The sequence below is a fragment of the Ascidia mentula genome, chromosome 5 (genome assembly GCF_947561715.1).
Source record: "Ascidia mentula chromosome 5, kaAscMent1.1, whole genome shotgun sequence".
In the NCBI taxonomy this organism is placed as follows: Eukaryota; Metazoa; Chordata; class Ascidiacea; order Phlebobranchia; family Ascidiidae; genus Ascidia; species Ascidia mentula.
The window spans coordinates 15153068-15165779 of record NC_138570.1 but is presented as its reverse complement, the minus strand read 5'-3'; the positions used below and the strand labels follow the sequence as shown (position 1 = coordinate 15165779).

Here is a 12712-nt window from a genome sequence, read left to right as displayed (position 1 = left end):
TTCCAGCCATTCGAGCAATTATGCATTCATAACCACCTGTCTGTTCAATACATTCACCTCTATGGCATGGGTTAGAAAGACAATGAACAAGTCCTAAAAATAGGAGCGTAGAGTTCAGTAAATTATGCTTTACATCTTCTTGCAATACATTTGACGAAGGCAAAAATGAAATTGGTAGAGAAGAATTATTTGTATTTGTTCTTACCGTTGTTTGAAAGCAATTAAAGCAATATTCAAAAATGTCATGATATTAATTAAATAATTGAACTCACGTATTTAACAGTTGAAACAGCATTTTTAAATTTATTTGTATGCGCTATTTAAGTTGATATTTCCAAGATATACTGTTGTATGCACAAATCCGTTCTTACCGAAATAATGCAATTGTATTCATGGCACCAATAACCTTTTTAGAAACTACAACAGCATCACAAAAGTAATTTCGTTTCTGATGATCAAAATCCTAGTTTAACATCCCCGTCCTAAATATAATGCTGATTTTGCTGGCTATCGCACCGGGCAAGTACAGACATACCGCTATGTCCGGAGGTTGTTTCAAGTTGTTACATATTGCGTGGGTGTCTATTGCTAATGTTTTGCAAAGCATGTCGTGTAATAAAGTACTTAAATGTTTTGTTGGAAGGTTTAGATGGAATTGTATCTCTGCGAACCCAACATCAAGACTGTCACGAGGAGTCTCGTTCTGACCAGAGGGATGTTAGTTGACAAATGTATGAACGCGGGTTACTCGGCCGCCTTACGAGGTAGCGACTTACTTTTTCTGACATCATGCTGGCTGTAGGTCGCGTCACCGATGGTCTCTGTTTTTTTGGACTAAGTTTGGTCTGGTGGACTGATGTTATGATCTATGAGACCAAAAGCCAAGATCTGTGAGATCACTTTGTGATCTGTTAGACCGAAAACCATGATCTCTGATTATTTGTGGAAAGAGTCGCAAATATATAGGGCGATATCATAGTCGCGGCACAAACAAAAAGATAATTGCTGCGATTGCGCGACAAAGAAGACTAAGAAATAGAGCTAAGAAGACGCAAAACGGAAAAGTACACAATAAACGGCATAAAACACAAAAGAAACATGCTGTTTATTGTGTACTTTTGCGGTTTGCGTCGCATACTGCGCCCTCAAGTGGTGTGTGGCCGATAACAACATGACGTCACCACCCGCGCGAGCCTTATCTGTGACGTTCGTCAGGTCCGCTCCTTATAAAGATGGAGCTACACCAACCGCGTCATTCTAACTGATGATGGCATAAGTTCTTGCCGAAACGTCTTCTTTTAAACATGACAATGTTAACAACAATATGGGCCAGTCTTTTTCTTCTTAAAATTATGTGTAAATCCGTGAGATGTGTACCTAACCAAAATAGTGTTTTTTTCGCGAAACGTGAAATGCATTACTATTTATTCAAGTAGAACTGGAGCTCAATGTACATGTGACAGACAACGGACACACAAATCATACGAAATACACTAATCGGTTTTATACATTGAGTGTGGATAGCAAACGCTCGAAGTCGTGTTAATAAAGCATATCTTTCGATTTGTCGACGTCAATCGTGTCAGAGGAATATGATGATTTTTTCAAAGCAGCTACATCTGTAAAAAAATACAACCTTGTGAGACAATGTGCGTTTGGAACAGAACGATTTAAGACATCGTTGATGTGATTCCTTCAGTAAAAAACTAACCAACAGAACATTTGACTCCAACAAATCCATCAAGACATTCACATGTAAATCCAGTTTTTTCATCATTTTGACATTTTCCACCGTTGTAACATGGATTGCTCAGGCAATGGTCAACTAAAGTACACAATTAGCTTGTAGCAATTTAACAAACATGGGTTTAAATTTTGGTGAGAATTTGATTTATTGTGTTTGGCCATTTACCTTTTTTGCACTGCCTTCCTATAAATCCAGGTTTACAATGGCAGATGGGTCCATTTAATACGTTTTCACATCTTCCACCATTATAGCACATCTCACTCTGGGTACTTCTATCGTCTAGTAATACCAAGAGCAGTTTTTAAATGTGAAAATCAGTTCAAATAAAATAAGTGCGGATATGTTGTTGTGATAGACGCATATTTCATTTCTAGATGTTTTTCCCTCAATTTTTTTTTAGAAATACTATTCCGCGCAAGTGCCAACAAATCTTGCCTAAAAATTGATCAATTGAGGACCTCCGCAAAAACAAAATACTCACCAAACCATGCAATGTAATTGATATATATCCTGTATGTGCCCCAACTACTTCGGCCATCTTTTCGTCGAACAGCAGCGGTGAATCCCCACGGTTGGACTTGAACATTTTCCACATTTAAAAACAAGTTGGCAGATTTGTTGATGAAAGCTTCCGCCTGGATCTCCTTCGCCAATCGGTTATGGCAGTCGTCGTAAACAACATTAACTGTTGTTGAGGCAACCCGACCCGATTTTATTTCCAATGAATAATTTCCGGTAAATCGAACTAAAGAAAAAAATGACCAGACGCGTTATTTTTAAGCTTTTACACAGTTTGTAAATATCAATAACGTAAAAACAGGTTTGAAATTTTTTTTTTACAATGCTTATATTTTTTTAAAACATCCCAAATTTTAAATTTTTTTACGGTGATTGTCGTTGACCTTTATTTACGTTAGTACCCATTTTTAGAGACGCGTGAATCGCAACGTAGAAATGTTAATTCACAGGTTATTAGACGCTCCCTGTTGACAAATCCGAACCTTAAACACTTGAAAAATTTAAAACATTCATTTGTTTTTTAATGCAATTAAATGCAATTTTTTTTAAGTTTGATGAACTTTAATTGACAGTGGTGTATAACTTATCATGCTAATTGGTGTGTTATAATGCGTTGTCGATATTTGGTGACTAATCAACCTATTTGCAAGAACTCATGGCAAACTAAAATGAGCCGAAACATGTTTGGTTTCACTTGTTTGTGATGTGAACATGATTTCGCGACACACTATCACATAAATACAAATATTGTATTTTCTATACCAACCCATTTACCTTGTGCACAATGCGATCCTTTATAACCATCTTTGCACGTGCACCTGTAACCTATTTCCGTGTCGTTGCATGTACCACCGTTTCGGCACGGTCGTGATGAGCATTTAATTATCTCTGGACAAAATGAATTGCTGAAAAAGTGAGCAACCGTTTCAAAGTGCAGAAAAACTTACTCTTTTGGCAAAGTTGACCACGGAATGGTTTAGTACAGTTGCAGAAAAAGTCATCCCTGTTTGTAACAGTGCATTCAGCATTGTTTTTGCAGGGATTGTCGGTAAAGTTTGTCGACGCTGCGATACACATTTGCACTGATGAAATCTTAATTAAATTACTTGTAAGTGCGAGATGCACAAAGGTAAATGCTATGAAAGATGTAAAGACTATTCTTAAATAGGAGCAAAATTTTGATTTTCAGTCACGAACGGTTTTCCATTTGATCACAAACCTAATCAAGTTTTCTCTAGAAGGAAATTCGATCCAAAATTGGCAATCATGCAGTAGGATGACGGTTTATTTACCAAAAATTGCCGAGTAGCGGATTCGATACTCAGTTATGGTTTGAACGACAGGTCGGTAATAATTTCTGTAAACACCCAGATGAAAGCCGTTTCGGTACTTTTGATAAACCCTTGAGGAAAAATAGTGGTGATAATTCCCCAGGTTCAACACTTCCAAATCTACACGGATTGGTTCTTCGACGTAACAGGAATTGAACACGACATACTTGTATGTGTAAGTTCTATCCATTTCTGCCGGAAGCAGCAATATGTCACTATGGACACCTTGCAACGAAACGATATGACTTAGTTACCTTAATTAAAAGTATTTTAGGTTAATTGATTTGAGCTATATAATAAATATTCAAATAAATATATACCGAGAAAATGCAAAAAAAATCATTTTTAATTTTAAGCTATCAAAGTCCGGGGTCGATTTATTTAGTGGAAATGAAAACATTTTAATAACTGTATTAGAACGGTGTGCAAATTATTTTGAATGGATTACTTTTTGAACTGAAAATCGTGACAAAAAGTATGTAACGCTATTAACAGGGGGTTTGTTTGAAACGCAAACACATACATACCATATTCACAGTTATCCCCACCAAATCCCGGGGCACAGTAACATTTATATCCATAAGACAGGTCCTCACATACTGCGTTGTTCAAACAAGGCTTGCCTTGACAATATGGGAGAACTAATAACAAATGTGCCGTTCAAATTACACCACGAGAAGACAAAAACTACAAATAAAAACACAATGGGATAGGGACTAATTGACCTGTCTCGCAGTATTTTCCAGTGTAACGTCCTTGACATGTACATGCAGTCCCATTTTCAGTATTTATACATACTCCTTGGTTATTGCAGTTGTTTTCAAAATATAATGACTCTGCGGGAAAATTAAGAATACGGTTTAACGGTATGTACGCTTGCAGAAACTAACCTCCGTTCTTTGCAGACTAAAAAATATGTGTCGGAATTGTAAACCGATTAACGACAAACCACATCTATCTTTATTTCTTTACAGAATTGCTAGCAACAGATATTGCTAAACACGATTTTGCTAGTGATGCAGAAAGGGAATATTACGAATGATTTTTTACTCAAAAACTACCACCGGTATGCATATTGCCTGCAAGAAACAAAGTGACTTGGGTGCGGAAAACACCATCAATGTTACTGAGTTGTTACAAAAAACACTCTGTGTCGTATTGATTCACATCCATCGAGGTACAACTAAATCTTACCAAAGCGGGCTTTCCATTCGAGTCGAATCGGTATTAAACTCCAGTTTATTTTCACAGCAGTCCGTTTTGATAAAATGACTACAAAACCCCAATTAAATATTTTCTGAAGTTTCACTTGCACCAAAGAAGACACTTCGCCATCAATGGATAATTCCACATGGGTAGCATTTTCAATTTTGCAAGAATCGTATGTCACACTCATGTTTAATGACTCCGACTCCCAAGTGCTGATGTTAAGACTTTTTTGTCCAGTCGCGTAACCTAAAAACAGTACCAACTTGCAGAATAAAACTTTAACCAAGTTGGTAAAAGCTCAGCTTTTGCCGATCAGTGCCGCTGTTTTAAAGGGTTCTGCTTGAACGGAAACTGTACAAGGGGCAAAAGGTGAACATCTTACCGATTGAGCAATTGCGTCCGGTCGCTCCGTCTGGGCATGCGCAATTATAACCGCTTTCATCTTCTGAGCACACTCCACCATTGCATGGGTTTGGATAACAGTACACAAGCTCTGCAAATATCAATTTTTATAAAAAGCATAGATCTCCTACTGACAACTTGAGTTGGTTTTGGGATGAAAGCACTGATTGGAACCTCTCTGCTCTTCTTTGGTTCTTTTCCTGTTCTTTTCAAGATATCTTTGGTTTCCAAAACTCTTTCCCCGCAATTTCCACAACACATCGCCTTATCTGTTTAATGCATAAAAAAAAACGTTTAATTACGTTGGTAGATGTTAAAGAAATTTTTCCAATGCAATGATGAAAATAATAACATAAAAATTCTCGGAGTGCCTGAAACCACTCAAGCATCAAGATATTTTTTGTCTCGTTTGGACTAGTGTCTGTGACATTCCTTTAGTTTCTGCACAAATGTCACCTTGACTTATGAGCAATTTCACATACATTTTGAGTAATATATGATACTTTTCGATCACTTCATTGAACATTCAACTACTTGCAATTTTCAGCCTACCATTAGATATGTTCCTTTTGGTTTTGAACTCGTCGTCAAGTGGTTTACTTTGATTGGATCCTCCCATTTTGCAACAAATTGTATTGCAGTCAGCGCTTTTGACTACTACGCTCAAGCAGCTATCTGATTTTTGAACACCCAAGCAGTAGAATATTTTTTTTTGCTTAAAAGCAAAAAACACAGTTGTCATGCATTTCTGTCGTGTGCTTGCTTGCTCGAGATCTACATACTGTGCTAACGAAGAAAAATATTTTTAACATTACATCTCAATAACACATTTATAACTTTCAATTGCTCACGTAAGATGAAGCCTACAGTAACGAACTAGCTATATACGAGAATAGGGAACCATTTTTGAAAACGCGAAACAAGTTCTTTGTTCTGATTTCGCAACTGCAAATTACATGGTGGGAGTTCCCGTAAAATTTTTTGCAGGTTGTAGTGCTGCTTGGTGCGTACGTACTTTTTGCTAGCCTATTACTATGACATACAACTAGTTAAACCACTAGTTCCCATCTTTTATGAAGCGGTCTTACACTAATCCATTATAAAATATTATGACACTAAAGCGGTTGATGCTTCTGTCAAAGCAAGAGCGAGCAATACAAAAACGCGAGTATGTAAAAGCAGCAACCGCGACACGGGAAAAAAGCGATAGCACGCTTCGATGCACAGGCAAACAATGTAGTTCGGTCGCCACAACATTGAATTTCTCGACGTACATTTATATGTCCCTTTTAAATTTTTGAACAATACTTAAATTTTTCACTGCATCAGCGGAAAGGCTAACACGGCATCAGATTTTAGTTTAAGTCTTTTCCAACTATCACCACTGCACGGTCTAACGTTCTTGTCAATAGAGTGACAGTTGTTTTCTTCCGGAATGTTCGTATGGTCTGCTTCAACCAGTAAGTACGTCTTTAATAAACACCGTGGGATTAATCCAAACTAGGCCTTTCTTTCAGAAAAAAACGGATTTTAGTTCTGCCACGCACACTCTCCGTTGACCGCACCCAAAAAAACGAAACAGAAAACATATACACGCCGCTAGAAGCGTGTGTTTGCTTAATTTCTGTACATGATAATTTCTGTTCTGTACATTTTCTACACGTTTGAGCTGTACATGATATTTTACAGTAGTTAAAGTTCCCAGATTTTCTGCATGGGTTACACCTCTCCTGTTATCCAAGGTTTCCTCAGGGTAAAGTTACTTTACAGCACGCAGCTAACCCCAAGAAAACGTACCAACACGAAAAATTATAACGCTAACATCGCTTGTGAAATCACTAGATGTTATTAGAAGGGCGGAGAACAACAGTTACAGCTAAAGTTATTTTGAAACACCGAGAAATACAGGCACTGTTCCTTATCATTGACACAGCGATTGTTTTTATGGATATGGAGCGCTTCTAGGAAAAGGCGCTTTGCATGATCCACCTCCTTTTCCAAAACCTTAGCCTTGTCGAAGGCAATCCGATGACCTTTATGGCCAACACTGTCCCACATGCGTCTTTTGATGCAACGGCGCGGCGGTGCTCCTTAATTCTGGTTTTCAGGACTCTTCCCTATGCCCCCACGCACACCGAAACTTTACAGCGGATGCTGACCTGGGATTAGGGTCTACATGAGGCCCCATACAACACTTCGTAGTTTATTGTCGCACCACATTGCCATGGAAGCAGCGGAACCGAAAGGAGTGGTTTACTCAATTCCACATGGAGAGTGCGAGGATGTCTACTTCGGGAAAACCAGAAGAGCCCTCAACACCAACCGTACTTTGAAAAACTTTCTCGCCAACCGGATCACTCCCACAAGCCGCCGCAGCGAAGTCGACAACGCACCGCATACCTCACATATTCGCAAAAGAAACTTTTGTGCACGGCACTATCTGGCCTTGCCGCGGAAACTACTTTAATAAGGATTGTTCTTCGTATTCCTTCATTCGGGGAGTTTGTGTTTGACAGGCAATTGTAATGATTGAGACTTAAACATCCATGGTATTTAGGAGCCCACTGCCTTTCTCTTTTAGTATCGCATTTTATTCCTGTTCTATACGGTAACGCATTCGCCGTTTTTTATCAGTCTATTTCGATTTTGATCGATTTGGCCCATTTGATTTTATTCCATTTAAAACTCAATCGTTTATTTGCATTCTTTTCTTTAAATAAACAAATATTCGGATTAAACCTCCTGTCCACCTCTCAGTCAAGTGAATAAGTGGATAAACAATTTAGTGGTAACTAGCCAGCAGGTTAGCCGACCTTTAATGCTCCAACATCATCGAGACAACTTGCAAGGTTAAGTAGTGGCAATATATATGTAACCGCTATGACGAAATCATCAAATTCGCCAGACGCAATTGACGATCAAGTATAAGATTGGCTTCAGTAAATATACGTTCTGGATTACTAAGCGCCTCTCCCAAGATTAAAGCTGATTAGCGTGTTTCGCAATATTTGTGTAGTGAATGTCTTTCACTTGCATATATCATAAATTTGCCCGACGGTTTTGTTCAAGTGAAATTTTGCATGTTTTGAAATCAGTTTAAATTTACAATATTTACGTGAATTTGTAACAATTGCAGTAAGTTAACAACATATAAGATATGTGACATATTTTGCTACGTCAAATTTGCGCAGCTGGCAGTTCACTTATGCTTGCAACATCTTGGTCTGACGCTACCCCATGCACTGTTGATCATAATTGTGCGCTTTGATACAACATTGGTTACCTGTCAGTCTTTTTTTTGATCAATTTAGAACACATTCTAAATCAATCGCGTTACCAAGCCGCAAATACAATTAGTCTTGTGGAATAAAGTTAACATATTGATATACTACTGTGCGTAGTTAACCTAGTTGAAGCAAAACCGAAAAACTTGTGTACGTAGAATGATACTGTGACAGTTCGGACTCGTTTTCGGGCTAAACATGTGCACATTTGCTTTACCGGGTTTCTGTTTTGAGTATAAGGAGACTGGCCCATATTGCTATTAACACTGCCATGTTTCAAAAGAAGACGTTTCGGCAAAAACTTATGCCATCAACAGTTTGAACGACGCGATTGGTGTAGCATAAGTTTTTGATGGCATAAGTGCCGAAACGTCTTCTTTTAAACATGACGGTGTTAATAGCAATATGGGCCAGTCTCTTTATACTCAGAATTATGGGAAAACCCGTGAGTTGTGTTCCTGGGTTTCTGTTTGTTGTTGGAAATTCCAGACTTCGACGAACTTCTGAAGTACGTTATTACAAAACGTGTGTGCCCAACATTAGCAATGGACACCCACGCAGTCGGTAAATGTACAAGCTTGATAAATGTACAAGCTCAATACAGCCTCAGGGCATCATGACAGCATGTCTGTGAAATGCGTGCGCTGAATGTTTGGCACCACGTTAACAGTTCTGCTTGGATTAGGAAATTGTATAAAACAAAAACAATCGAAACAAAACAAACAAGCGTTACAGGTATAAAAAATATATTATCAGATATGTGAAGCTGCTGTATATAGGGTCGAAAAGTAATTGGTGTTGTAAATTGAACTGAATTATTCCGATAAACACCATTGTATATAAATAGCAAATGATATTGAAAATCAAATGAAATAAGAAATCAATACACAAAGTCGGGCGAACTTTGTTTGAACTTTACAATTGCATGATCTGTTGTAATGTGACCAGCAGCCCACGCATTTCGGCGTTGCGCAAGATACGTGAGGGAAAAGAAGTTTTCAAATAATGAAAAAAAATGCAGTCTTGCACCATTCGTGCGTAACGGACAAGCAAAGTATAAAACATTGCCAATGGGCGAGACAACTCAGAGTGCCGAACACGAAACGAAGCCGAAACAAATCAGATTATGGCAATGATTGGAATTCTAATTATTGCTTCTGTATTTTTGCAAGTGGCTGTAACTCAAAATGGTAAGTTTTGTAACAATCAAAGTGAATAGTCGATATTTTCAGTTATTCGTATCAAATTGTTACCTCGATTGTCTGCAACCATTTCACATTAATCATTAAATATTTTGACAACGACACACTGTAAAACATAGCAGTTTAACATTTACACTTGTTCAATGCATTTTTAGGCGTGAATTACCACAGCGGCAGGACAAAGGTTGGCAGCAATCGGCGTGGGGATGTCAAGAATATTACTGTTGTGTACAACCGATGCTACACTGGCGAAGCTAAAAACATAACTGCTGTTGTTACCGGAAAATCAAGATGGCCGGACACTTTTATTGCAGCAATAATTGAGATACAATCGTGGGGATTCCGTGCTGTTATTCAGCGGACGGATGCACAGAGAAATGATTGGGGACAAAGAGGAGTCTATATGAACTGGAAAGCCTTTTACGGTAAAATGTTGCATAGCGTCTTTGCCTGTAATGCTCATAAAACAACTTGGTATCAAATTCGTTTCAGCAGAAGTATGTCGGAGGTAAAAGTCATTGCATGTACTTGTCCAATAATATTGTTATCGGAAATTTCGATCTTTTTCATCAGTGCAAAGTTATTACATTCTAGAAATGTAACGACCACATTCTTCAACAGAAACTCCCGAATTCTATAATAATCCGTGTCAAAATGAAGCCAGATGCGACAACAGCGAGAATGGAAGGACTTGCTCATGCAATCAAGAGAACTATGGGAAATACTGCCAACACAGTACGGTGAAGTTGTTGTAATAGGAAGTCATCAAAGAGCTCGGGGAGTTTCTTTGCAACTCGTTTGCATTCGAGTAAATTCGGCATGTGGCAATAGTGCATAATGTCTGCATTAACCCAAGAACGAAGATTCTGACCTGTTCTTCACGTAATAACATACACACAAACTAACAGGTTTAAAACAGAATCAGCAAAGTGTCGTTTAAAGAAAAACGAAACTTTTCTTTCCGTAATGAAACGCACACACACAAAGCGCTGTATTGTATAGATTACCTATGTCTGCTGGTTAACCTACAAAGCATTTCAGGTTACGTATATTGTTACCCGAACCCCTGTAATTACGACGAATGCACAGAACTTACAGATGATTTCAAGTGTACATGTCGGCCTGGAAGAACAGGGAAGAAGTGCGACAATGGCAAGTGTTATTCTCATGTGCTCATGGCTTGAAATTAAGCAAAAAACAACATAACTTACTCTAATCAGTGTCAAGATGTTTTCATACAATTAAAGGGAAACATTTAATTCTTTGTATTTTTTCCTGCAGCGTATTACGACGGTGTGTTAAGTGTTGCATTTGAGGAGGGCACAAACAGCATGACGAAAACTATTCTGTACACGGAGTGCAAAAGTGTTTCGCCATCCGAAGTTCGACTCGCTGTCAAATCAAATGTGTCACGTGACGTCGGTGGAAAGGCGTTGGAAGTTTTCAGCTGGGGATTTAGAGCCAAATTTTGGAGATTGAATGATCTGGGAACAAATCCTGGTTTTGAAACTGCGATAGTTGAATGGATTGCAGTATACGGTATAAGACGAAATGAGTACAATACATTCCAAAATTTCTAGTTTACCTAATATGTGACATAGCTTTGACAATAAACGGCAAATGGCAGTTTGAAAACTGTAAATGGGTTGTGACCACCAGGTATCATAATGAATTACCAATCTGACGTTCTTCTGGTGAAAAATAACAAACGTACACCTTTTGTTCCAAAAAGATTGTATTTTCTGACGGTTCGCTGTACGTACGTACAAAAGGCAGTGTGTTGGGTTGTGACACAAACTGCAGCGTTTAATATTTCTGTTATATATTATGTCTGCGACTTACCGCATGATAAACATGTTACGTACGCAGACACTCTCAACCCACCAGGCAGTCTTTGCCAAAACGGCGGAACTTGTGAAAACACTGCAAACGGATCAATCTGTGTTTGTCCCGTTCGAACGACAGGAAGATACTGCGAAACACGTAAGCAATTTTTTATTTCTCATGTGTTTATTCCAATACAGAGAAGTGTGTGGGCGCCAAATGCATACTCAGTAAATCCTCGATTAAACTACGAACTGTAAAAAATATAAACACCAACAAAAATTTGTGGAACTTATTATTGCCATGTAATGTCGGGTTGGTTTTGTTTTTGTGTGGCACTTTGACATTTTTATGTAAGGATCGTTGATAATTGTTCGTTTTATGTCATTTTCTGTATTTAAAGACGTTACACATTGTGCGTCATCGCCATGCATGCACGGAGGAACTTGTATTCCTGAAAATGACTTCTTCCGATGCATTTGTCCAGAAAGATGGGATGGAGATAGATGCGAACTTGGTAATGTTGTTTTATAGACATAGCACACCAATCAACAGCATGTTTGACCAAAAATCTCCCTACCAAACAAAACCATACATAATCTGTTTGACTGTATGGCAAAAAGAACAAAGAATACGTTATGAATAAAAACAAGACTAGCTTACTACTCAGTCACTATGAGAATAATGCCCACCAACAGTGAAGTCTGCAGTACATTCATTTTGATGGAAAGCAGATCGGTTGCACACGCCCTAAACAAACTGTACAAATGTACTATTGTATGCACGTATTTATGTGCCCTGCTTAGTTTATTAACCATGGTCGCTTGTCTGACTCAACCTGCTGTTGTCTTTCTTCAGAACCAGGGCTACGTTCACGTTATTATGTTGGAAGCCTGCGAAGAGCAAGACCGCCCACATACGGAAAAACGGTTGAAATTGTCTATGGTACCTGTCTGAGTGGTCTTGCTTTATCAGTCAATGCCACAGTGGTAAAATCAGGTTTATATCTCGATACATTCAACTACACCACGCTCGGAATATACCCTTGGGGATTTCGTGGACTCATTCAGAGAACTGATAGTCGTGAAGGATGGGGGCAGACCCTTTATCTCAAATACACGATAATTTTTGGTAAGTTACATATTACCCAAGTAAATTTGAACGTTTTAAAAGTTTATTTCCCTTGTAAATCTG

At 38.3% G+C, this 12712-nt stretch overlaps 2 protein-coding genes across 4 annotated transcripts in view; one reads left to right on the top strand and one right to left on the bottom strand.

Annotated features, from left to right (window-relative positions):
* LOC145901345 (uncharacterized) overlaps nucleotides 1-12712 on the top strand; it is a 45649-nt gene that overhangs the window by 27351 nt on the left and 5586 nt on the right. For both annotated transcript variants that reach the window (XM_082988989.1, XM_082988988.1), the window contains 7 exons: nucleotides 9850-10119; nucleotides 10316-10429; nucleotides 10736-10846; nucleotides 10976-11233; nucleotides 11564-11677; nucleotides 11922-12035; nucleotides 12377-12649. In XM_082988989.1, the coding sequence (XP_082845115.1) occupies nucleotides 9850-10119; nucleotides 10316-10429; nucleotides 10736-10846; nucleotides 10976-11233; nucleotides 11564-11677; nucleotides 11922-12035; nucleotides 12377-12649 (1254 nt within the window). The remainder of the gene's footprint in view (nucleotides 1-9849; nucleotides 10120-10315; nucleotides 10430-10735; nucleotides 10847-10975; nucleotides 11234-11563; nucleotides 11678-11921; nucleotides 12036-12376; nucleotides 12650-12712) is intronic.
* On the bottom strand, nucleotides 1409-5960 carry LOC145901365 (uncharacterized). 2 transcript variants are annotated; one of them, XM_082989016.1, is made up of 12 exons: nucleotides 5761-5960; nucleotides 5189-5477; nucleotides 4792-5052; nucleotides 4323-4433; nucleotides 4125-4238; nucleotides 3559-3822; nucleotides 3214-3330; nucleotides 3041-3154; nucleotides 2229-2492; nucleotides 1913-2026; nucleotides 1712-1825; nucleotides 1409-1619 (listed from the first exon to the last, which is right to left on the bottom strand). In XM_082989016.1, the coding sequence occupies exons 3-12, from the start codon at nucleotides 4991-4993 to the stop codon at nucleotides 1543-1545; spliced, it is 1491 nt and encodes a 496-aa protein (XP_082845142.1). In that variant the 5' UTR covers nucleotides 4994-5052; nucleotides 5189-5477; nucleotides 5761-5960; the 3' UTR covers nucleotides 1409-1542. The 2 variants fall into 2 exon arrangements, with proteins under 2 accessions (XP_082845142.1, XP_082845144.1); XM_082989018.1 differs by having other exon boundaries at nucleotides 1575-1636.